Below are 25,376 nucleotides of genomic sequence, written 5' to 3' on the forward strand. Positions count from 1 at the left end.
GTCAATGAAAGTGACATCGATGTGTTTGTGTGACGATATTATTTCTTGCAGTTTCGCCATGCTAGCTAGCTAGCTACGTACGTACAGTACTGCTACATTCAGCTACCTTCAGCTCGATATTCTCATTGTGACTCCACTACACGCAATCCACATTCTACCAATTGCCAATGATCGGATCACATTCGCCATACATTGCTCCTAACCATGCAGAATTGTCTCAATAGGCTGGCCTAGTCACGAAGGTACAGGTTAACACTCCATGCTCGTCTTTTTTGCGCATTGTACGCGAAGACCTCAAAGGCCACACATCGAAAGTGGTTCCAAAAAACAAACATAATTGGTCCCCCTTGCCGCTCGATTGGAACTCGGAATGAGGCCTTTAATCCCGTGCGAGAGTTTGCTTATTCCTTACCGTGAAATCCAACGTAATGCATCATTTCAATTGTGTGCAAACCTGCTTCTCATTGGCCTTAAGATCGGTTAGTTTGAGCGCAATAGTACAGTATAGAAGCCCCGGACCTCTATAAACGTGCCTTTCTTCGTCTGAGTCCTAGGATTGTACATTGAATTCTCCGGGACAAAAATCTACATACTTGTTGTACTATAATATAGTCCGACCGGTCACTACATGACATGCTGTTCCACTTACAACATTTTCCATTTACCCCAATTCTCTTCAATAGAGTCGTTTCTGCGATAATGGCTCTCCTTCCCGCTCCTCGTGAGGCTGCTAATACTGGCAAGGCTATTCACATTGCCGGGATTCGAACAACTTCGCCAGAAGATCTCATCGATCTCGCTATTGAGAGTCATATTGCCCGTATAGTCAAACGCTCCTCTGTTGGAGGCGATGAATCATTCTTCATTGCCGATTTGGGTCAGATAATTCGACAATATCACCGATGGACCCAAAACATGCCAGGGATACGACCATATTATGGTATGATATTCCATAACAATCGCGAGCTTAGGCTATGAGCCCAATTCACTTGTACTTATTTTGTGGACGGAGAGCTAATATCTCCACCTAGCGGTCAAATGCAATTGTGACCCAATGTTTCTCAAGGTTCTTGCCGAACTGGGCGCGGGATTCGACTGCGCATCCATCGAAGAGATGCGTGCAGTGCTCAATCTCGGCGTGGACCCATCTCGCATTTTGTTCGCAAACCCATGCAAAGCCCCCGCCGCTGTAGCCTTTGCGAGTGAGATTGGCGTCCTGCGAACGACGTTTGATAACATCGATGAACTGGATACCATAAAAGCGCACATGCCAGAAGCCCAGTTGTTGCTTCGTATTTATGCAAATGACGAAGGTGCCTTTATTTGTCTAGGAGAGAAATTTGGCGCGCACATGGACACAACCGAGGAGCTACTTTCACGGGCGTGGGAGCTCGGGTTGAATGTTGTTGGTGTTAGCTTTCATGTCGGTAAGTATGTCGCCTGAACCTCCGAAAATTATTTGTTGATATTTCAACTTCTAGGGACTGGTGCTACCAACCCCAAATCCTTTTGCAATGCCATCAAAGATGCACGGGTGGCATTCTCGCAAGCGGAACGTCTAGGGTTCCACCCAAAAATTCTTGATATTGGCGGTGGCTTTCAAGACAACTGTTTTGAGTCAATGGCGCCTATTATTCGGGAGGCCATTTGCTCAGAGTTTCCGGTCGGTATCACAACCATCGCAGAACCAGGTCGGTTCTATGCTCGCAGTGTATACACCCTTGTATGTCGCGTTATTTCACGCCGGCGCCAGCTTGGAAGTGCAGCATCATCTGGTATTCCGGACATGCTATATCAGAACGATGGCATATATGGTAACTTCATGAATGTCATCATGGAAAAGGAAATTATGGTTCCCCACTTGATAAAACCCAAGAAAACTAAAGATGGGATTATGCCTAATTATAAAACCAATGGAGTGAGCAAAATTGCGAGTGATGTGGCATCAAAGTCAGAGCACCGGTATTCAATCTGGGGGCCTACGTGTGACAGCACAGACTGTGTGGTGCGGGAGGTTACTTTCGACACTGAAATCAAAATTGGTGACTGGCTTAAGTATAAGAACATGGGAGGTCAGTTTTGCCATGTGCTCTAGCTTCTGATATTCCTTCATCAACTGACCATTCCCAGCTTACACGAGTACCACCGCTACCCAGTTTAATGGCTTTAGCAGTACATACGATACATTCTATGTGAACAGTGAAGCATTGCCAACCTTTTAAGGCGAAATGCAGTTACGGTTCAACTGATTTCAGGTTTCATTATGAGCTTTTAGCGGCGTTTACGAAAATAAAATTATAATGCATGCACCTCAGACATGACTACTCCACAAAGATACATAGTGCTTATACTTTCATAGCACATTGAATCTGTACACCCTGATCTATCACGTTTTATTCAAGAAATACTCATTAGAACCAAGTAAAACCTTATAGAATCATGTAGTGACGGCCTTTCTCTGATGTCTCAGAGCTTTCTCTATCACCGTATCTTTATTTCATAGAGATTAAAGTTGGTCAGTCCCCAAATGGCTACCAAATTGAACCTTGACTCTCTGTAGCTTGCAACTATTCTATTATAATGTGATGGTTCTTTGTAAATGTGAAAAGGTGTTTACGACAGAAGCCGGTTCGCTGACGCGATTCTGGCCCATGTTGACGCGAACTATTAGAGGAAAAACTCCAATGTTTCGCCAACCTATCAATTGGTGCAGTTCAATTGACTAGTACAAAAGTACCTTTAGAGTAAAGCAGATAATAACAACAAGTGCCAGGAGGCAGTCATCCCTACAAAGTTCATCCTTCCTCTAGACTATCCAATTTGAGACATAAATATGGCCAACAAGAGCAACTTCATGAGTATAGTACCATCTTGCTATTTTACACAACGATGCACCGTTGGCTTCCTGAGACATAGGCGACTATGTCTTGGAGCTCTTTTCTTGACAGCAGGTCTCATGATGTTGATTCATATCGAATCTATTGTCCATATCACCTCGCCTACGTCGGTGGGCCAAAGGGAAGCGTTCTTTGAAGGTCTTGCGTCATGTCGCAAAGTAAAGCATCGAACTCATGGGCATCAATCTCCCTCCACAGATCGGAAAAACTCACGATGGAACCCGATTTCTGGCCAACAGACACCAGTTGTCCTCAGGAATGCAACACTTTTCGACGGTCTGTCCACTCGCAAGGAGGCAGTTGACATTACTTTTGCAGCTGGCGTGATCCAGTCTATATCAGTTGCAAGATTCGATGATCCGAATCCTCAGGGTGCTCAAATTATCAATGTTCATGGAAAATTGGTCACACCTGGTTTGGTGGACATGCATTCCCACCACCTATTGCTCCCATTCCCTCAACTCCCAGCCACGAACGATGTAAACGAGCGTCCAGTACTGGGTCCGATTACTCCATTTGTGCGCGCATTGGATGGGTTCAAGCCATATGACCCGGCGATCGAAATTATTGCATCTGGTGGTGTAACCTCGTCCTTAATTCTACCTGGATCAGCAAACATTGTTGGCGGCGAAGCATATATGGTAAAGAATTTACCAAAGCCTGGACCAAATGGTGAGCTGGTGGTCGATGAGCTGCTTCTAGATTATGGCCTTCCAGAGAAGAGCAGAAAGAGATACCTCAAGATGGCTTGTGGAGAAAATCCAAAGGGAAACTACCAAAACACCAGGCTTGGTCTGGTGTGGCTATTGCGCAAACATCTTGAAGAAGCGCGAGAGTTACAGGTGCGCCAATCTAGTTGGTGCAGAACAGCACTCGAAATTGAAAAGAGCATATTTTCAAATTCTCGTCGAATCTCCGAGTTTCTCAAGGACGAAGGCAGACTACCAGAGGTATTCGAGCTTGAAACTTCGCTCGCACTTTTGAGAGGAGAACTCAATGTCAACGTGCATTGCTATGAGCCCGAAGACCTGGAACGCATGGTTTCCGTTCTTCACGAATTTGGTATCCATCCTAGCGCATTTCACCATGCGTTGGAGGCATGGCAAGTACCGGAGATGTTGAAGTCGTTGGAAGAGTAGGTCTCCAGTTGCATATTTGATTTCATTCGTTAATATCCTTTGTTAGAAATATCACCATTGCGACCTTTGCGGATAACGGTCTGTTTAAGGCGGAGGCATACGGTGCCAACCTACGAGGGCCAAAGATTCTCGCCGAGCATGGCCTTAAAGTTGCACTAAAATCGGTATGAATGACTTCTGCTTCTCATGCAAAGATATTATACAATCTGACAGCAGGTTGCAGGACCATACTGGCGAGGAAAACTTCGCAAAATACCTTGCGTAAGTGAACCCGAAGCATCCCAGAGCAGCACGTTGATATTAATTTATCCAACCTTTTGTCAAACAGTTACCAAGCGGCAGTCTCATATTCATTTGGTCTTCCCGAGGACAAATCACTTCAGGCTGTGACATCAGTACCTGCCGGTTCCGTACAACAAGATCATAGAATTGGATATGTTCGCCCTGGATACGATGCAGACCTAGTTATCTGGAACGATCATCCGCTCAAAGTGGGGGCAACTCCGTATCAAGTATTCATTGACGGCCGAGCTGTTCTGAACACTGGTACTGACTCTACCAACTCAATCCCCAATGGATCTGAGTATGTTGGAAGCCAACTAGCGCCAAAAATGCGACCATCTATTGCCCAGAGCCAGAAAGAAGACATCTGTACTGCAGTCCAACGTCCAAGTTCAAGGGTGCTTTTCACTGGGATCCAAAAGGTTTGGATCAATACAGCCAAGAAGCTTCCGCAATCCACAACGGAGCTTGTTGCACTGGTTGAGGACGGTGAACTCAAGTGCCTTGATGAGAAATCTGCATGCACCTCTTTTGAATCAAGCCAAAACGATCTCACACACATTGCATTGAAGAACGGGCACATCACCCCTGGCCTTGTGGCTTTTGGAAACGGGCTTGGAATTCAGTCCATTCCATCTGAAAGCTCAACCGGTGATGGGTTGCCTGGCAAGAATGGGGATTCGCTCAATGAGCAGGCGGCGCTTCACTTCGCTAAATATGGTGTGCATCTTCACGACAGGGCATTAGCGAGAGCTAGACTCGGAGGTGTTACGAAAAGCATTACTGCACCGCAAATTGGCGAAGGAATTATCCAAGGAGTCAGTGTTGGACTGAGAACCAGCGAAAATGCCACGATTCTGGATGGCGCTGTGTGGAAGGACGATGTTGCGCTTCATTTTGTGATAGGACAAGTAGCCAAAGGTAAGAAGATCCTTGCAAGGAGAACATATATTAATTTCTCAGAGAGCATAGTTAATTTGACTGCATTTAGGTGGTGACACACCAACGGTATCTTCGGGGATCGAGAAATTGCGTCAGATACTCAAATTAGGCGAGACAGATGGCCATAGCATCTATTCTCAGGCTGCGAGCGGCTCGCTCCCTGTGGTTGTGCAGGTCTTCAACAGCGTAAGTTGGTTTGATGTCATGAGTCCTTCCAAACAGCATGATTCAAAATTGACATTGTTGAATCAGGATGATATTGCCCAGTTGATCTTGGTCAAGCGTGAGTTCCGTTCAGTCAACCTCATTATCTACGGAGGTCACGGCGCTCCTCTGGTAAGATCCCTCCATTCCAGTCATTATTTGATAATGGTTAGACCCATTTCTGATAACATGACAGGTTGCAAAGCCCCTGGCAGAAGCGGGCATTCCAGTGATCCTTACTGGTAATCGAGGCGCTCCTGTGAATTGGGAGAAGAACAAGGCTCTCACAGGACCTCCGTTGACGCAGAGTCCGGCCAAAATCTTGTCCGATGCCGGGGTTCTATTGGGTTTGGCAGTGAAGAGCGATTCAAAGGTTTGGGGCCTGGCGCAGGAGGCTTGGTGGGCCGGCAAGTATGCAGGACTGACTGACCAGCAAGCCATCTCTCTTGTATCGACCAATATCGAGATTATCCTGGGCATCCGGCCAAAAGCAAAGGTAGCGAATAGCGCGAAGGGGCAAGTCTATTCTGGTGATTTTGTCATCTGGGAAGGTGATCCCTTGAGGGGAGAGGGCTCTGTCGTCGTTAGTGTACAAGATGATGGGAAGATCGCTGATTGCTGGCCTGATACAGCACATGCCGTGTTGTGAAATACGATTGCCATTCCTTGATTGTTAGCGTTGATGAGTTATGGTCAGTCTACAGCATTTGAAGCCTTGAAAGTCTGAATCGATGAATAGCCTGCATTCATTCAGCTTGAGCCAGCAGCCTCTTGCATCTATCTATACCGAATTCATAACATCCATAACTAGATTGCAGGATGACCAGGCCCATCCCAAATGAAACCATCGCACGCTTGTAAAGGAACAAAAAACACCATAATTTCCGAGGTTTTTGCGTCATCCCAGGGGTAATGAAAATAACAAAGAGGATATCAATCATAAGAAAAAAGCAAAAAAAAAAAGAATGACATAAAATCAATGCCGAAATGAGGGAGATTACCGGAAGATAAAAGAAATATAATGAGAGGTAAGAGTAGGCTCTTGGCAAATATTATGCCTTCTCCATGCCAGACATCTGGACGTCATCCTGGATGGCGTTCTCTGGGAGAATTGGTGGCTTGAAATCCATTCCGTAGGGTTGAGCCTCAGAAGCAAATTCACGCTGCTTCTCTGGGGCGTCGGATGGGGTTCCGTTATCGGGTCGTTTCCGGCCAAGTCGTTCGCACCAGTGCTCAGCACTGACTAATGTATCGTTCACGACGCCGCTGACTTGAGCCATCATGTCCAAGCCCTCCTGGGCCAGAACCAGTATGCGATGAGCACTGACTGTGGCATCGGACGAGGCAGCGGGTGAATCTGGTGGTGGGTGGGAGGTGGATGCCACCTGGAAGCGGTGCGGGAGAGACGTTAAATGCCGACGCACTAAGTGGCGGGCATTCTCTGGCAACGCACCACCTGCATATTTGGAAACGACATCTACCACCTGTTTCAAGGTGGAGAGAACGTCTGCCTTGACGGCCTGGATGCGCTGGATAAGCAAAGACGCATTCTCCTGGCCATTGTTTCCGGCCTCGATGTCCGATTGCGACATGTCCTGCTGGCGCGCTTTTTGGTTCTCCCATTCGGTCACAGCACCATGAAGTGCTACGATTGACTTTCCTAGTCGCCCATTGGCCCACCGAAGCCAAGTTAGACAATATTGCAGGCTCCGAAGCGATTCGTCACTCATGGCGACTCCGAGACCGGAGGTTGAGATTACCAGTCGGCTCTGCCATGTCGGTGCTGCCCGTCCTTCGGCCTTCTCCTCATAGTGAGGAGATCTCATCTCATCGTATGGGGGCAGCGACTCGGCCATGGAGAGATCGGATGGGCTCCGCGCTCGAGTTGGTTGATCCGAGCCACTTTGTCCTTTCTCGACGTCCATCGTCCTCGGTGATACATTCCCATCCATCTTTCGTCGTTTTTTGGATTGTTTCGAGTCTTCGTTTGTGGAATCTCGTCGCTGCAGCGCCCAACGTAGACCACTTTCAACGCCAGTCTTGCGGCCTACTGTACCGACAGTGTTTGCGACAGGCGATCCAATATTGCGCTCGATGAATTCAGCACCAGATTTAAATCGCGGAGAATATGATTTGGAGGTGGCATAGGCGGAGACCGAGCCGTTGATCGCAGAGGAGATAAGTGGGTGGGAGGATGTCAGCAGAGACAATAGTGGCTCTGGTGGTGGTGGGTCTGGCGAAGCGATGGGAAGTGATTGTCGCGATACTCGAGGAGATTGTCCGAAATCTGTAGGTCTGAATCAGTTGAAAGTCCGTCGCACAGCCATCCAAATCCAGCTAGAGCTTTTTTGGGCGATAATTTGGGTGGGTTCGGGATATAAGACATTCGGAACCACATACCGGAGCGTAGCCCTTCGAGGGCTTGCGCGGCTTCAAGATCATCCATAGATAATACACTCGGAGCGCGACGAGATCGATCCTCATCCATGATGGAAAGAGGGAGGGTGCTACTTGTAAGCGAATTGACTGTCAGACCTGTGGCGTTCTCTGTCTGTCGGGCTGGTCTTAGCCCCAGGAATTTCGGCGGTTCCATGGCGGGTCATGGATCGTCCATAGAGAGATGAGAATCAAAATGCCCGTGAACAACTCGGCGGTTCATCTTTCGCCTTTCACGTGAAAACGCTGTCACTCTGCCACGCTAGTCCTATTCAGGAAGGAGGATGAAGTAATCAGGTACACGGTCGGTCATATATTTTATTATGACATCTGAAGTACCAAGGTTCACATGTCAAACCACTTCCCAACAAATACCACTTTCGATACCGAAAAACAAGTCAGAAACGTATCAAATCACTATAATTTATCCTGAAAATAGGCCAAATCATCCGGGTAATCTCTTTTCATTCGTCTTTAATCTGTGACTCGGACTTGTCGATTATCCAATTACTACATTTGACTGGTCATACGCTGTCCGGAGACGGACTCTGACCACCCTGACCTTAACTAATACTGAGTTCATGTACCCCAACATGCGCTAAAGAGGCACAAATACGAGAGCGATCACAATTCCCCCTTGACCCTTCCCTTTCTCCACGTATCAGGGCTTCTCTTTTCCTTGTACTCTGTCCAACGTGGTAGATGTGTACATTTATACTCGGAACACCTTGGTCCGTCCTATCACATGTCTTCATTTGCCGATCTCGTAACCGGTACGAGGTGTACAACATTCGTTATTCGCCCAAGTTGAATGGGTGAGAATGTCAATATTGAAGTTTATAAATGTTGAGGATTTGCCGCTTGTTCCGGTACTCCGAAGGATAATGAAAAAAGGTAGATATCTACTTTGTACCTTCCCGAAACGCAATGCATAGATTCTTATAAAAGTCCTAAGTTGGGTACACGTACATTTGTATGTAGCTTCCAGTCCATCTACATAAAATATGTACATATTACCACCTGGGCAACTCACAATATCGACATGTGATGAGCGGTCTAGTAGTTGACATATGGGGTTTAAAATCAAACTTTCTCTGAAGTTGAGTTGCGGTCTGCCGGTAGATAATTAAGCATTTAGGCAAAACTCTTTGATACATGTGATACGGGACATATGTAGACTCCAAACAAAAAAGGAGTATGCAAAAAAAAGAGGTATCGCAAGCTATGTGCAATCCTAAAGCCTTGCTCGTCGTAAAGAAAGAAAACCAATTGGCGTTACTCGTATCTCATTGGATGGACCAGCCATCCTCCAACTCCTCCTCATCTCTTCCAAGGGATAGCATGGCTTCAATGGCGTCCTCGTCCTCAAAATCATCCAGATCAACATCGGTCTCGCTCCCGGGCAGTTCATCGACCGTGAGATGGGAGACCATCTTCTGATTAACTCGGTAACACGCAATGATCTCGTTTGTGACGGGGCGGAATGGCGAGCAGGACGCCTTGATCTGGCATAGTATTTCACCGAACGCGTGAAGCACAAATCCTGTGCGGGAATATTGTTGGTAAGCGTATGACGCTAACAGTCGAAGCCATTCGTGGTGGCTGTTTCGCCAAGTGTGGATGAGCGGATGTCTGCCCTCTTCGGGGGGAGGAATGGCACTGGCACTCTCGACTGCTTGGCGTGCAAGACGGGAGAATCCCTCGCCGGAAGACGCCTTATTTGCTTTGTTCCATTGATCGTACCACTTCCCCATCGAGCATCCAATTTCTTTAAGAGCGGCTTGTAATTCAGCCTTATGCTTAGAACTCTCCTCCACTGCTTTATTGGCCGCTTTCCACGGAGAAAGCAAATCTTTGTCGAGTTGTTGCGAGATATCATGCTCAGGAAACGCGTCATTCAAGCCGGAGAGGATTCTCCTAAGCTCGGACTTTGCGACCTCGAATTTGAGGTAATCGATTATATTCGTAATGTTGGGCGGGCGGTTTGAGCCTGGTCGATACGCAGGTAGCTCACGCCGCTTTGGGCTAATTTTCTTTCTGAACGCCTGCCACGCTGGCTCTGAAAGGTGGACTCCAGCTTTGCGACCATCCACAAGATGACTTAACAAACAAGCCAGTTCTTTCGCTTTGGGAGAATTGATGGATCCCTCTTCCTCGTAGGCCAACTTTTCATGCTCCACAGTGCACCGGCCGAGGTTTGACACGGTGAGGTTGAAAACGAAGGCACTGTGTAAGAAATCTTCTGTCGTTTCTAGCTGAGACATCACCACCGAGTGCGTGGTGAGCCCATAATGATCATGCGTGTACTCATTCGATGGTAGAGGAGAGTTGCGGAAATTCTGCACAATCTTCGGATCCCAGCAAATCCAAGGTGTGTCACCATCGTAGTCTCCACCAGAGAGCATATGTGCGAGGGGGGTATTTCCTTTGGTGGGAAATACAATGACATCTTTGAAATGGTGCAGCTCGGATTTCCACACTGCTCTACACCGTTGAATATCAGAAGGGACATGAGCAGGAAGTCGACCGACGAGAATGTCCACTCCATCGAGCATATTATCTTCGAATTGGCCGTTGGGATCTCGCCAGTTGTTTGAGAAGCTGAAATGGACTTCTTTTTCTTCGAGCACTCCATACGGGTCCGCAATGCAGTAAGCGTAAGTCGACAGGGGAACCTGGATTTTCAACTCATCCACCTGCCGATTAAGAAGATGGGTCAAAAACTTTCGAATCTTGACTCGGAGTGGATAGAAATCTCGTGGGGCGAACCCGGCTTCCGAAAACCGAATGATCGACTCGGCTTCATTGGCGGTCCATTGCTCCAATCGTCGCGCTTTACCGGCTCCATTCTCGCCAGACGGTCTGAGTTTCTGAAGAAGAGCTCGACAGGCAACGGGACTGTTACATTTGAGAACTTGGAGGAAGTCATCATAAAGCTGTTGCACACCGTCACGAATCAGTTGTGCAATGTACTCCTTCGCTTGCGCTCCGTGCTCGAGAATCGCAAGAAGTTGAATATTCAAGTCGACAGGGTGCAGCGGCTTAGCCCAGTTAACAACTTCGAACGTCAGTTTTTCATCGTCAACCAGGTCAACCCAATTCTCCGGATGCGGGTGGATTTTCAACTGCGAGTCAGAGATCTGTATCCAGATATCGTCGTCATTCATACTATCTATGCTGGACTGATGACGATCCACCATCCAAAGGCCTTTCGCGCCTGCTATTCGGCCCTGGAAGCAACTCGGTGTCGCAGTGGTTATTCCCAGTCGGTCACATATCTGGTTTGCAAGTGCCCGTGACATCAAAGCACATCCATCATTCATTACAGTGGGGCCCGAAATATCTCTGTGGCCTAGAATATCGCTGACATGAAAGATCTGGGTGGGTTTCAAAGTGACTGTATCAAACGTCTTTGACAATCCCAAGGAAATACGCTGGAATAGTTTGCAATTGCTTTGGTTTTCGTTCGCGGCCTTCGGCATATGCCACTCCAATAAAGATTCCACGGTCATTCGCGTAGGCTTTTGGCTCTGCAGTCGAGGGGGAGATATCGCTGGCGACAGCTTGGAAAAAGGTGCAAAGTCCTCGCCTGCTACTGCAAAGAGTTCGATACGGAACCGGGGCTCACCCTTGGATTTCCGCTTAGTCTTCATTTCCTCGACATAGAACGCCCGCCATGTGCGGCCAAGACAAAAATGTTCGTGCCGCGTGAGCCATGTAGCCATACATTCTCGAAGTGCAGATGGGTAAGGACCATTCATCTGGTGACTGCAAGGCCGATCCGGGGCAGGAACCGTAATCGTCATGAATCTGTCCGATCCAAACCTTCGGTGAAACCGACACGTGCGCTCCAACTTGAGTGGATTTAGGTTTAATTTAAAAATTCCCGGCTCAGACTCGTCGCACCAATCCATCTCTCCTGACAGAACAACCACCTCGGACTGCTTTTTCGATTTGAAGTTATCGACAGCAGCGTCCCAAGCTCGGCTTGGCGTTTTCTCTGGCAGTGGCTGGTTATTCCGTTGGTTGTGGCCGCTGATCCATGCCCAGAATTTATCTTGAGTATCGTAGGGAACATGGTCACCGACAAGCATGCGATCGGAAGGAACTCCCCAGGCTCGGCCAATTCGCTCCAGCTCATAGCGGAATCGTAGGGGGATTTTGGCGGAGAATGAGCCTTTCAGTGCAAAGGGACCGTAGGAATTGAGTTCGTTGACAATCTCTTGCGCGACAGACTCGTTTGTTTCAACGGGGTCATGGTTTTCCATCATGGACATGCAGGCGTCGAAGCTTTCTCTCATCTCTTCACTGGTCATTGAATCAAGAACCGAGTCTGTATAGGTTGATTGGGTATCCGTTGGTTCTGTGATCTCAGTATCAAAGGTTCCCACCATACTAGAGTCATGGGATGTATAGATCGAAGAAGCCACCCTCGTAGCGAAATCAGTGTTTACCGATGGTGTCATGCTGTCGCACTTTGATTGACTCGAAGCTGCCAGCAGCTTGTCGTACGATCCGGATTTCTTGGCCTTGACAGTATCATCATGGCGAGGGGCTGTGGCGTCAGAGCTCTTCTTTTCATACCACTCAAAGATTTTGGTCTGTATCTTTGGCGAAGCAGTTGATGAGGTGGTTTTTAGATTGCTCCGTGGGGATTGGATAGCTTCTTTGGTCTTTGCTGGTGCTGAAATCCCCATGGATCCCTGGACTGAAGAGTAAGCATCACTCTGGGGCTGAATTGATGCTTTAGTGGCCACATGGCACCTTTTCGGATTTTGAACCATTTGTTTTGATGGGAGTGGAAAGGTTCCCGAGTACTTTACTGGAGCGCGAGATGTCTGTTGATTCTTCCCAGCCGACTGCGTAGGTTTAAGTGGGATGCCTAGTGGGTTCACAGTCCCTGAGGCTCTGCGAGGCGGCCGAGGGCTTGCCTGCGCCATCGGAGGTACTTGCCAGTTACCATTGCCATGCTGCCCCAGGGGTGATGAGGCCGTTAAAGAACCCTTGACTGGGGAATTGGGTGCAGTATGGAACTGCTCGTCTTCATCATTGTTGGCAAGCCTTCGTTTCTTTCGTGATAAGCCCATCACTTGTAAGGAAGGATCTTCGGCTAACCTTTTCTTCTCGATTTCTTGTACACCATTCTGTAAAAACCATTCTTTATCTTTCATCAACCTCAAAAAGTAACGCATGCGCTCATCCTTTTCATTGCTGGTGGAGGGTAGGAGCGGGGATTCCTCGCTTTGGTATCTTTGGCTTCGAACTGGGGCCTGGACATCGACTTTGCGGGAATTTATCCAATCTGCAAAGTCTCCTTTTAAAACTTCGTTGTTGACTTTGACATTGTAGAACAATGGACGCAAGTGTTTGTAGACCTGATAAGGAAGAGGAGTGTTGTGTTCTGGGGCTGGAGGCGATTCAAAACCCAGGAGAGGGATTTCCAGGCCAAAGCTATCATTCAAGTCTTTGATGTATTGTTTGAGGCCGAGTTTTTGGTGCTGTGGGGTAATAGGATTGACCATGTTGTGAGGAATACAGAGCGGCTATGGCCCCCTTCAACGTCAGAAGAATCTCGAGGTTTGATGCAGAGAAGAAGGCCGGAAGCAAAATCACAATGAGAATTGGCAAGTTCTGCGCATTTTTTGTATTAGTCTCAAATCTCATGCGTAGGCTGTGAAGTGGAGGGGTAGACAAACACCAGTCAGATGCAATCTCACCTTGACATGATAACCCAGTGGAATTTTTGAAGACAATCTGCAAACCACTTGAGGCAAATACGCCCAAGAAATTGGGTAGAAACCCTTCAAAGTAAACGCAAATGAGCTCCCGAGTGTATTTAAAAACACGAAAGTTGTTTACGCCAATTTCGGGTAGACTGTCTTACAGTGGATGCACCATCATCACTGTGACACTCTGCAGGATCACAAATAATAACAGGCATAGAGGTTTCAATTCGAGGCACCGTGCATGGTGGCTCATGTCCGTGTCTGTCAAGAATATTTCTTTGAAAGTGAAAGGTATTAATGGAAGTCTTCTTACTCCGTACTTTTTTCTTAGCTTTGCAACTTGGATATGGCAGGAAACGGCGATATTCTCATAGGATTAGCAGTCCTTTCAACAATCATTGTTCCAAGTTGCGTAAGCAAAAGATAATTAATACAAAGGGCTTATCATAAGCGGGTGACCTCAACCAATTCTATCTGCGGCTGGCGATCGTTTTTCCCTGACCATAGATCAGCCTCTTTGGGACTGACATGTTTGCTATTGACAACGACTTTGTGTCCAATCATGAGCAGTACGTAAATTGGAACGGATATATAAGAAGCAATGAAGGATTTGACGTTGAACTTACGCTCGCCAGCTTCGAAGTTAAAGGAGTCGAAAACAATAGTCACAGAGAAGAACAGACAAAGCACCAGAGCCAGGTAAGTCCCAGGCAGGCCGAATCGGGCCCGGAATGCCAGCGCTTTGTCGGGGATGCTTTGGGCTTTTCGCGCCCTTACAAATGATATGTGGGTAACGAGAATTGAGATCCAAGTCAGAAGGCCTAGCATGGTGACCATGTCGACAAAGTAGCCAAAGACAACCTTAGAATCTTGGTTGACGCTGAGGTATGCTAGGGTTGCCAGCGACGAGCATATTCCCAAGGCATACTTTGGCACACCACCACGGGTAGTTCGGGACAAAAAGGCAGGGGCACGTTTCTTCAAGGATAGATCGCACATGGCCTTGGTGGCCAAATAGAGATCGTAGTTTGCAATTGAAAGCACAAAGATCAAAATGCACGCATTAAGCAAATCGGGCAGCACTGCTATTCCTGCTAATTGCAAGGCTGCCACGAACGCAGATGCTGCAGCATCGTCAGATGCTTGACTGGAAAATGCCACCGAAACCGAGTTTTGAGGTATGATCATCCCAAGCAACGTGATTGCTAGGAGATGAAAAACCAGAATCCGACAAAACGTGTTCTTGATAGCTCTCGAGGTTGCTTTCCGTACATTAGGGAAGTGACACATTCCTGATCGCTCGCTTCCAATGTATGCAAATGTAGCAGATGACATTGTCGAACAAGTGATGTAGAATTTATCCGCCAATCCACCAAGGTTGGTAGTATGGGCATGAGAGCCGAAAGCACCAGGGTACGACCAATATCGAAATCCTCTGCGGTCATGATCGGGCCCTCCTCCCAGAGCAATAATGATTGACAGAATCATGAGACCAAACATAACGACAACCTTGCACGAAGCCATGTAGAATTCGATTCGGCTGGGCAGCCGATGATTAATGCAGTTAAGAGTCACAACGATCGACAGAAAGATCGTGATCCAAGCACCCGGGTTAATTTGTTCTGAGTCCACCCAGTAAGAGATCACAAGAGCGGCAGCGGTGAGTTGATTTGGCGTGACGATGGCATACTTGAGCCAAAATCTATAAAAGCAATGAGCCAGAATCTTTGACGAAAGCATCTCCAACAAACCTACATCCAGCCCAAACTGAACCCGAGTGCAGGATCGCAAAATCGAACAGCTTGATCCGCAACGGTATATGGCTTCGGTAACCACGAACCGACCTCCCCTAAGGCAGAGAGGACGAGGTAGACCGCGAGTCCAACAATTGTATATGAAATGATAATAGCTGCAGGCTTCAACGGATCAGCACCTCCGCTCACAGTTGAGCTTTGTACTCACGCCGCTCCTGCGTTTGAAATCAGCACAGCTCGTTATTGGTCACAGAGGACGAAGGAATGCATTACATAGATAACGCTCGCCCTGTTCCAACCATCAAGCCTGTTCCAATAGCCGACCCAATCGCTGTGGTTTTTTGTTAGCTTTGACTATTCATCGTCGGTTCGAGTCATACTGATGACACTAATTTGGCGGGGTGTTAGGGAGCCGTAGATGTCAGTAAACCCGAGGGCATGTTCAGATGTTGGTTCGGCAATGGTGGTGGTGGTAGATTCAATCGCTGAGGGCCGTGAGCGTTGTGAGGACATATCTTTGTAGTACTAGAACATTCACTCTCTCAGCGTCAAAGACGGGGTGAGAATAAAGGCCAAAAGCACACAAGTGAAGTAGTTCCCAGGTCCAAAATCCAATATCCGAAAATTGACGGCGAAGTAATCGCAGGTACGACCGATGGAAAGAGCCAAACGGATGGGATCACAGATCTTTGGGATATATTTTCTATATGTATGCGTAAATCCCAATTGGGGACATGTGAAGTAGAATAGCATATGAAACAAAACAAAAAGAAAATACAAGCAATTCCCACGTCAACTCCATTTATTGCCACCAAGCCCATCGAGGAGGCACCAAAAAGCGGCCAGCGTCTATATTCCAAAGGCCACCAGATCGCAAACGCCCAAAAAATTGTCGCACCCAAAGTACCATGTGGTTGCATACTGAATTCCATGTCCCCGTGGGGCCAGAGGGGGAGAAGAGATGTCATAAAGTCTTTGTCAAATATTACCAAGTGGAAGCGGTTCGGGAACGACTGGCGTTTGGTCTGTAACGGTCGCTCCCTGGGTGAGGCGGAGGGGGGGACACGAGATAAGATGAAAGGTTTTCCTCATCATCATTTCATCGCGACATGAGCGAATCACTCGACTCCGTTCGGGGGAATATGCGTGTGTAAAGGGAATCGCTGGACTCGGTACGGGGGAAATGTCTCTGATGCTTTCGTGAGATCACGCGATCAGTGTAAACACCCTTGGCTGCGCCGCGGATAACTTGCTCAAGATATTCGCGGAAGTCTGTAGGTTTGAACTCGGGGTACAGATCCTGTGTGGTGTGGTAGCCGAGATATTTGGCGTATTCGGGGTTGTTATCGCCGCGGATTCCCCACGAGAGCTGATATTCGGCCAGATACCGAGGAATAAACTTGATCGGGTCGAAGGGGTAGGTTTCACTAGCCTGCCGGGCCGCCACAACCCTGCTGCAGATGGTTTCCTCGGGGACCTGTGCTCCGGGAAAACGAAAAATCATTAGCCACATTCATTTTTTTCCAAATGCAAGAGCCAGTGCAACACACGTAGTTACGATCAATCTTTTCTTCGCTGAGTTCTTCCATCAGCTCATAAATCTTGTTTTGGGTGGAGACAAGGTTGTAGGCGAGAATCTTCTTGTTCAGGGTGCGTGGGTCGGAGATAATCATAGCCATGTAGCGACCGATGTCTCGCAAATCGGTCAAGGCGGTGGGCATGTTGCCATCGCCGATAATCTCGTCGTTACCAGAAGTCATGGCATAGTCGACGCGCCCGGAGGAGGAGGCGGGGGTAGGCCAGCTGGTACCACCAACCAACATCGACGATGGTGTAGGGAATCCACAACTGACGGATCTGGTTGTAGACAATTTCTTTCTGTAAAAGGCAGAAGCCAGGTCAGTCTGCTCTTGTAACGTATCATGTTCTTGATGTTCGTACCTCATCTCGCAACCACATAACACCGCCTGGAGGGCAGACAGTAATGAATCCACAGGGAACAAATCGCTTCACACCGGTCTTTTTAGCTGCTTTGGCGAGAGGAATCTGATCCTGTTGCTCAGCGGGACCGACACAGCTGATGACCACATCGATCTCAGCCAACGCTTCGATGAGCTCCTCCTCGGAGGCCTTCAGATCGCATTTCCGAATCTGACAACCCCGTTCCTGGAGGCGCGTGATAGCTGGCTTCTGAGCGGAGACAGGGCGAACAAGAGCGATGACTTCCTACACATATTCAAACAGAATTGATTAGTACGGGGTGTTCAATTGTTGAGAGAGCTGGCAGCCGTACAAAGTCACCGGTATCCAACAGACCGTTGGCGATAGAACCTCCGGTTTCACCCGCTGCTCCGACCAACAAAACTTTGGTCTTCGACATGTTAAAATATGCAAGAGGTAAAGAGGTATAGGTGGTGGGGTTGGAAAGTGAAGATATGGAGGGGTTGAGTAGTGAAAGAGAGAAAGAGAAACAGAAGCAGGGATTGGGTAACAGGTTTAGGACCTGACGACGTTATAAGTTCCCAACCCACTTTCCCATCGGTGGGTCAAGTCTTCCCCTCGTTTTGAGGGGGGGTTCATTTTTTTTTGTGCCTTGCTGTGACACAACTTGCTCTCATGATTATTCTTTTTATGTATATATGTATATATTAAATATATCCTTGATTCCTTAAATATGTCATATTTCCTATTTTTTTCCTCACAATATAACTCTCTTCAAACATGTACAGTCTTCTAACGGGCCGGTTCGGGAAAGGGAACCCTAACAAATCGGAAGTTACGTCACTACGGCTTCCCGGCCACAATGGAATAATAATGATGTTTGCGGTTATTGACTAAGAAGTGCTTATATTCAATTAATAGGTACGAATAATAATGGTATGCTTCGTATCGAGAGACATCTAAAACTTGAACAAGTACAATGTACATCGGGACTGACCCCTAAGCCTGTACGGTGTAGCTGGTCAGGCCCTTTAATACTCCCTGGCTCTCAGTACAGAATCTTGGAAAACAACGTCACAGATCCTGATCGGCGTGGTCACAGCTCCTCTGTTAATCACAAGTTTGTTTGAAGTCCTGAGGGTGGGCTCTGGGGCTGTTCAGGCTGTGACGAAATAAGGCTTACTCGGGATCTTAGTGGCGCTGCGCCATAGAAATAATGGAGACGCTGAGGCCAATCAACTTGAGGAATTGCCGACACGATTTTGAATAGTAAGCAATAGGTCAGCTCCAGGGCTCCAAGGGACTCAGGTGATTCAAACATCAGGAGGTCCCAAATATTAACTAAATTATGGGCCAAGGAGGGGCGCCAGCCACAACCGGATGATCTATATTCTCAAAACTTTTTCCTCAGTGCCTTAGTGTCTACGACCAGACATCCTCCCGCTCTGATTGACACTGCACTTCCCTCTGAGTTAGTGGGGTAAGGTTACTCGCATCACGAGTTTGGGGATTCATCTAAAAGAAGTAAAAAGAGGGAAGATCTCCGGGAATCATCGCGGGGAATGGAGGGCCCAAGCAAAGTGACGTTCTGGAACGGGTAATCATTTCTCTCTTGATCGTCGTCACGGGCGCCTATATGAAAAGAAATGAGGGTCAGGCTTAACATGTGACTAAAATTGAATCCTCAACTATCCCCTTGCCATTAATGCCTCATAGCAGACCCCAAAGAATCGTACCCAAAGGGTCGTACGGGCTGCCATTCCAGCCGCTTTTGAACTAGACTATACAAGGAGGCTCGCTTCCAATACGTTGCAAATGTCGGTATCCCTTCTGTCAAATTGCATTATGCACACCATTCGAAAGAACTACGGCTTCTTATGCGTTCAATTAATTATCAGCTCATAATTTGGCGCCGTCAGATCCAGTTCATAGTCAGTGTAATCTGGGATTGTCTCAACTTGTTTCCGTTCTTGTTTGGCATATTTATTTACGGTTGCTTCTGCCTTGGAAAGCACCCGCATTTACGTTCAAGGCCAACGACGAGTCAACAAAATCTACCCAGACTGCGAAGAGAATGGCTCAGTGATGTCTTCAAATCATCAAATTTTGAAATGAGAAATAAAAAATTAGCATGTCATCCGTGCAATCCGCCCATCGAGTACTGCAATGTAAACCATATACAATCCAAAGTAAGGGGGGTCGTTGCCTCACGCTAAAAGTCAAGATTAGTTGTCCTCTCGGTCCACACGACGAGAGAAAAAAACGAAAAACGAAAAACATGCCGGACTGCGAACATGATCAAGTTTTTATCGGAGCCAGGGTAGCTAAACATCGACAGCTACGCCTACAAAAACCGACAACACATACGTACACACCTCACTTCATCTTTACTATCAGCTTAACCGAGATAACGCGATCTAGTCTGCAGTCAAAATCCGTTTCAATTCAAGGAGACAAAAAAATATAAAATAACATCAATGGGGTATCTTGCACAAAATGAGTCGAATTGCAAAAACATCAGAGCAATTACAAAGACTGCGCAATGGGCTTCTCGAAGTTCGTCCTCCCAGCATTCACTCTGGCAATCTCTTCAATCTCAGCCTCCGAAAGAGGTGGCTCGCTCGCCTCCCACCTGTATACCCTCACAGGCTCACCGTTGAAAACAACCGTGACACTGCGCATCCTCTGTCTCTTCCTTTCGCTCTGAATCTCCGCCCACCGGACTTGCGAATCAATGAGGCGAGTTTCACGCTGATCTGCTCTCATCTTCCACCCTTCATATTGTAGGTTGAGAGAATTGGTCGGATCCCAAATCCAGCCAACTCCAAAATGGGAGTCTTCCCTAAAAGCAAGCCCTTCTGACTCGGCGGTCTCCCACTGCCAGTGTCGCAGTTCTAGGACATCTTTCTTATCGCGGCAGAGGCTGAGCAGGCTTTTTGGGGCGAGGTAATGCTGGCGGATATGAAAGTCAACCTGGTAGTGTGCAAACAGGGCCGTATCCTCGGAGGCTGGCCAACCGTAGTGAGCTGAGGTCTTTTTGATAATGTTATCGACTTGTTCGTAGTAGCGTTTTTGCTGAGATATTGTGATATCGTCCCAAAATGTCACAGCCTCACTTTGGTGTGAAGTGGTATCAAATGGAGAGACCTCTTCGATATGTGCGCTTGCATTGGCGAAGTAAAGGGGGTACTGGGCCGTAATGTATAAGCCCATTGCGATATCAGCTTGCATCATGTATGGGATGATCTCCACGTGATCGCACTTCGTGCATTCAAGGGCCTCTTGTAGAGCCGCATTGTGCTGTGACTTGGGTCTGTCAGCGAAGTGAGTCCATGATGGGTCGGAGATGAGGTTTTGTACAATTTTGTCCTTGATGGCCTCTGTCCAATGCCCTTTGAGGGTCTTAGTGGGCTTCCCGACGCGGCTGATCATTCCTGGTTGGGCGATTGCCATGTTGAATGAATGCGTGAGTAATTGTGTAGTATGTTCAAAGTGAAGAGTAGAGTGATGTATGTGCAAAGGTTCGCTTTCTAACTGAGAGTTGAGAACAATTTGAGCGAGAGGTGATACCGTTTGGCATGCATTTATACAATGCACGAAGGGCCTTTGTGTCGATATCGTGGGCAAAGGTAAAGGAAGACAGGGTACAATAGAATCCATTGATTCTAATTTGAATGGAAGAAGCAAACAAAGATGTTGGATTTCAGGCCCATTGATTTGAGTTGAAAATAATGAACTCTTTGGCAAACAATGAATTATGATTGTCTCACTTCACAATGAGATACCTTGATTTCATCATTGACAAAGATAATGAGAGATCCATGGATATGGGTTATGAGAGCCATCACAGTCCAAATCTAGGAGTCGGGATTATTATACTATAAATAACAGAGCGATCTACGTTAACCGGGGCAAGTTGGCGTCTGATTTCAAATGTCATATGTTGATCTGAGCATGAAGGGTCATCTGGAGGCGGAATTAAGCTCGGGCGTGACTCGATCATTGGGCCCGAGCATCGTGACTTTGGATCATCGGGTCGAGCACAGAACATACAAAATGAATGTGCTTGCCCAGTAGTGGGATCAACATAATTATTCAGTTGTCGATAATAATGATCCAGTTAACAACATTCTTATTGACCTTTTTGAGCCCCGGTTTTATGTACAATATGAACACCGAGTACTTACCCCAATGGAGATATGGCTAGGTCTTGTAGATTTTCACAAGAGAAGTAAATACATTATGTATTTGAACATCATTGGCTGGACTGACCTCATTGTCGAAGGATTTCTATCATAGCAATGCTATTGTTACCACGCATTGAATTTGTTTGTATTTCTAACAAGACTCAGTCTTCGCGTCCATACTCCATACCTCCTGCCTCCTGCATCTTCCTCATGCGTGTATTCATCTCCGAACTCCTCCAGTTGATCAGATTAATTTAGTTATTTCCAAGATCGTCCATTTGGCTCATATTCCGAAACCGAAACCAACACCATGGCCGAAGCTTCGCTCGCTTTCCCAATGATTTGCCTAACCCTTTCGTTCCTTTTCGTCGCTCTCTTCTACAACGTATCGATTAAAAGCCGCATCAGAGCTTTTCATCGCTGCATTCTCCTCCCAACTTACCGATACGTTGAGCGCAAGCTGAACAACCGAGCCCACGAGGCAGTCCCGATGTCTGAGCCAACGGATGAACCAAGAGATGAACCAACAGACGAATCAACATATGAAACGATCTCCGTCGATGAAATAACTGACGAGCCACCAGATGAACCGATGCCATCGCCCGAGCTACCTTGGTTCTTCCCACGCTCACGAACTCGATCCAGTGAACATCAACCTTTGGATGACGCCAATTCAGATCTGGAGGAACACAGCTCAAGTCGAATCACCCAACCCCCTGGCAACGTCTACTTCGCAGACTCAACTGTGCGGTACCGCAACGAAGGCGGATACCATGTGATCAACTTCTCACCTCACACTCCGCTACCAAACACTTCTGGGTCTGCAGAATCCGACGAAGACTACACCGATGATGAGTCCGAACATAGGGTGCTGGCCTACACCACGCGAGATGATGTCAACGCGGTTCCTAATGTGTGGGAATTTGAGCTCGAGCGGCCTATCTATGTCGTTGACCGTCATGCTTCAGCAGTCTGGGTGGAGCGGATGATAGAATGGACTGCACAGACTGCCTTTGCTATGGTAGCTCCTCCTGTGATCCTGGAGGTCATGAACGAACGTTAGGATGCATTTCCTCCTTTCGATGGATAATTGCAGCAGCCATAGGCTTGGTAAAATGACCATGGGCACATGAGTGAAGTGATGACTTTGATTTTTGTCATGGTACTACATGCGATTCTCACTTTGATAAATGTATCGCTGTTCGGATGCTCTATGCATTTCTGAAATATTCTCCGTCTATATTTGACTCTCGTAACTTTCCCCTTCCGATCGAGTACATGCCGCCTCTTGACGTACTGCCCTATCACGGGACCCGGTTTAGATCACGTTCATTGGCGGGGATTCATCAACATTAAAGCGCTAAGCAAGGGATTGGTCTCTGGAATTTTACTGGTTCTGACAAGGATGGCACGGTCTCCAGGGCTTATGGCGCTCGGTAATCGCGCACGATCTGAAAATTATGTGGTTGTGCCGGCGATAGGATAATCTCATTACAACCGATTTTTTTTGTTTGGGACATCGACGGTATGAATCACACTACGCACAAATTTAAATGAAAGAAGTCTTGATCATCGTTGAACAGCAATTTCTATTTGACCCTGTCCATGTAGTCTTTGGTTTTTCCTTCCGTTCGTCTATCGTCTCTCATAAAAGAAAATAAATTGTGCTTGCCCTTCTAAACCACGTATCTAGAACAAGATCCCGCTTGTCATATCGTGGTTGGTGTGGATTGCTTATGGGGCACAGTAGCCACCGTCAACAATGAGATCAGCTCCAGTGGTGTAGGTGGAAGCGTCAGAGGCCAAGTAAAGGTAGGCGCCCTTCAACTCATGGGCCTGACCTTCACGGCCCATGGGAATTTTGTCACGCCAAATGTTCTTGGTATCCTCCGCAACAAAGCTGGAAATCTCGGTGGCGATGTAGCCAGGGGAGACAGTGTTGGCACGAGCGAAGCGAACCCACTCAACAGAAAGGGACTTGCCTAAAAAGGTGTCAGAAGAATTGACTGACGATTCTCAACAGCTCCTTACAAAGATGAATCACAGCAGTCTTGGCGGCGTTGTAGGCAGCTTGCATCTGGGGAAAATTGACGATGTGGCCACTCATAGAGGCAGTAGCGACGAAGCTGCCGTATGTAAAATTGGTTAGCTTATTTCCGTTGGCGTCAGTGCCCTCCTCCTTTTGGCGGCGCCAGTGGTCTGCGGCAGCTTTGGCACAGTAAAAGGTACCGTCTAGGTCAATAGCGACAACATCACGGTAATGCTCGAGGGGACCATCAACCATGGGGCCCTGGGTCCAAGGAACACCAGCATTGGCAATGAAGACATCAAGCCGGCCATTGAAATCCTTGACGACTTGATTAACGGCCTCCTCGACAGCTTTTGCGTCGGTGATCTCGACCTGGTAAGCCTTGGCTATTGAAAACATTGTGAGATCGACGCGAAGGAATCAGGTTGCATAGATCTATCACGTACTCTGTACACCGTACTTCTGGGCGACCTCAGCAGCCTGCTCAGGACATTTGGTATTGCTCTTGTACCACATGGCTACATTGGCACCGGCTTCCGCAAGACCATGGGCAACAGCGAGACCGATACCAGCACCAGCACCGGTAACAATGGCAGTTTTCCCCTTCAAAGAGAACATGCTCATGAGACTTGGGTGCTCAGGAGCGGTAGTATTATTGTGAACAAATAGTCCATTCTTGGTGATTGGGTTTGCAGCCATTGCGAGAAAAATAATGTATATTTTGGGGCAGAAGATGCAAGAGATGTCGGAGATAAATCCTCGAGCGGGATCCTCTTTAAATAGAGCTCATGAGGGGCAGCTATGAAAGGCCCGAGGAACGAGACGGTGAACAATGCGTTGGCGGGGAAGGTCGGACCAGACCCTCTCTCTGGATCTGGTCAGCTCTCGCATTGTCCGCGCCTTCAGGGTAGCCCGTAGTGGACATGACGCTATGCCCCAGAGTAGGAAAAGTGGGTCAGTTGTCAGCGGAAGATCGATACATCATAAATTTGTATGCACGTATCAGCTCAGATTTCTAAAAGAAGCCAAGGCACTGACACGCTCATAGCTCTGTTGGCTTGATGTGAGTGTCGTGAAAACAAAACAACAAGCGAAGCGGTGAGAAACAATAGACCACTCGGATCAGCTGACCAGTTGGCATCTTCCTTCATGGTTATCTTTTGTCTTCCGTTTCTGCGCTGCGTCCGTAGGATTGGTCGGATTTATACATTTGACTTCATAATTACATAGGAAATTCCAATACGAGCCCTGTTTCGATGGTTTTAATCGTTCCAGGATGGAAACTCAACCCTGATAAGAGCAACGGCTCACAACGTCCAGCATTGTGGTGAAACTACCAATGCGATATATGAAGGCATTTTTTAACCTCTGGGCCCAATTCTTTCCGTGAATTCGCCTGCATACATGTAGCTAGGTAAGAAGTTGGATCTATTTATTTGAAGCTTAGGTGCCGCGAAGATCACTTTTGTCATACAGAAGCGCCTCGGCTCACTAGGCAGCTGCGTATCCTTCAAATATCTGGTTGCCGACACAGTCGCACAGTTAAAATTCATGAATGAAACAAATCATTTAGCCGGACGATAGCAAGACTGGTGGTCATTCCCAAACGTGATCACGGATCGTGTTGATCGTGGGTATATGAGGGATACACCGACGTTGATTAGGGCATTCAATCTCCATTCCAGCCAACCAAGACCGGTTCTCAGATGTGCCAATCATCTCCTTGTGCAATTTCATTCGTCGACCATGTCATGGTCGAACCAGGATAGAAGGGGGTAGTGTGGCCGCCAGCATTCTTCGCACTCCGGGTGGTGATGAATGAACATTCTTCGGCTGGCA

General features: G+C 47.5%; 9 protein-coding genes across 9 annotated transcripts; 3 read left to right on the plus strand and 6 right to left on the minus strand.

Annotated features, from left to right (window-relative positions):
* Positions 1-699: 699 nt before the first annotated feature.
* Positions 700-2,222, plus strand: N7529_011063 (type III PLP-dependent enzyme; the record flags this gene model as incomplete). The annotated part of the gene is made up of 4 exons (XM_057246589.1): positions 700-940; positions 1,032-1,427; positions 1,482-2,072; positions 2,131-2,222. The coding sequence occupies 4 exons, from the start codon at positions 700-702 to the stop codon at positions 2,220-2,222; spliced, it is 1,320 nt and encodes a 439-aa protein (XP_057091938.1).
* Positions 2,223-2,833: 611 nt separating this feature from the next.
* N7529_011064 (uncharacterized protein) lies at positions 2,834-6,113 on the plus strand (the record flags this gene model as incomplete). The annotated part of the gene is made up of 6 exons (XM_057246590.1): positions 2,834-4,032; positions 4,083-4,200; positions 4,260-4,297; positions 4,365-5,239; positions 5,310-5,596; positions 5,661-6,113. The coding sequence occupies 6 exons, from the start codon at positions 2,834-2,836 to the stop codon at positions 6,111-6,113; spliced, it is 2,970 nt and encodes a 989-aa protein (XP_057091939.1).
* Positions 6,114-6,516: 403 nt separating this feature from the next.
* N7529_011065 (putative clock controled protein (Ccg-8)) lies at positions 6,517-8,057 on the minus strand (the record flags this gene model as incomplete). The annotated part of the gene is made up of 2 exons (XM_057246591.1): positions 6,517-7,751; positions 7,865-8,057. The coding sequence occupies 2 exons, from the start codon at positions 8,055-8,057 to the stop codon at positions 6,517-6,519; spliced, it is 1,428 nt and encodes a 475-aa protein (XP_057091940.1).
* Positions 8,058-9,186: 1,129 nt separating this feature from the next.
* Positions 9,187-13,422, minus strand: N7529_011066 (RNA dependent RNA polymerase; the record flags this gene model as incomplete). The annotated part of the gene is made up of 1 exon (XM_057246592.1): positions 9,187-13,422. The coding sequence occupies one exon, from the start codon at positions 13,420-13,422 to the stop codon at positions 9,187-9,189; it is 4,236 nt and encodes a 1,411-aa protein (XP_057091941.1).
* Positions 13,423-14,070: 648 nt separating this feature from the next.
* Positions 14,071-15,893, minus strand: N7529_011067 (putative amino acid permease; the record flags this gene model as incomplete). The annotated part of the gene is made up of 5 exons (XM_057246593.1): positions 14,071-15,328; positions 15,382-15,542; positions 15,589-15,595; positions 15,654-15,711; positions 15,761-15,893. 5 exons carry the CDS (start codon positions 15,891-15,893, stop codon positions 14,071-14,073), a joined length of 1,617 nt encoding a protein of 538 aa, XP_057091942.1.
* Positions 15,894-16,479: 586 nt separating this feature from the next.
* N7529_011068 (uncharacterized protein) lies at positions 16,480-17,760 on the minus strand (the record flags this gene model as incomplete). The annotated part of the gene is made up of 4 exons (XM_057246594.1): positions 16,480-16,857; positions 16,931-17,284; positions 17,322-17,606; positions 17,674-17,760. The coding sequence occupies 4 exons, from the start codon at positions 17,758-17,760 to the stop codon at positions 16,480-16,482; spliced, it is 1,104 nt and encodes a 367-aa protein (XP_057091943.1).
* A 2,087-nt stretch (positions 17,761-19,847) lies between these two features.
* N7529_011069 (uncharacterized protein) lies at positions 19,848-20,774 on the minus strand (the record flags this gene model as incomplete). Its single annotated transcript, XM_057246595.1, has 1 exon — positions 19,848-20,774. One exon carries the CDS (start codon positions 20,772-20,774, stop codon positions 19,848-19,850), a length of 927 nt encoding a protein of 308 aa, XP_057091944.1.
* Positions 20,775-21,818: 1,044 nt separating this feature from the next.
* On the plus strand, positions 21,819-22,571 carry N7529_011070 (uncharacterized protein; the record flags this gene model as incomplete). Its single annotated transcript, XM_057246596.1, has 1 exon — positions 21,819-22,571. The coding sequence occupies one exon, from the start codon at positions 21,819-21,821 to the stop codon at positions 22,569-22,571; it is 753 nt and encodes a 250-aa protein (XP_057091945.1).
* Positions 22,572-23,242: 671 nt separating this feature from the next.
* On the minus strand, positions 23,243-24,236 carry N7529_011071 (putative carbonyl reductase; the record flags this gene model as incomplete). Its single annotated transcript, XM_057246597.1, has 3 exons — positions 23,243-23,490; positions 23,540-23,923; positions 23,984-24,236. 3 exons carry the CDS (start codon positions 24,234-24,236, stop codon positions 23,243-23,245), a joined length of 885 nt encoding a protein of 294 aa, XP_057091946.1.
* Between the last annotated feature and the right edge of the window lie 1,140 nt (positions 24,237-25,376).

Source organism: Penicillium soppii, assembly GCF_028829465.1.
Source record: "Penicillium soppii strain IBT 18220 chromosome Unknown utg000010l, whole genome shotgun sequence".
In the NCBI taxonomy this organism is placed as follows: Eukaryota; Fungi; Ascomycota; class Eurotiomycetes; order Eurotiales; family Aspergillaceae; genus Penicillium; species Penicillium soppii.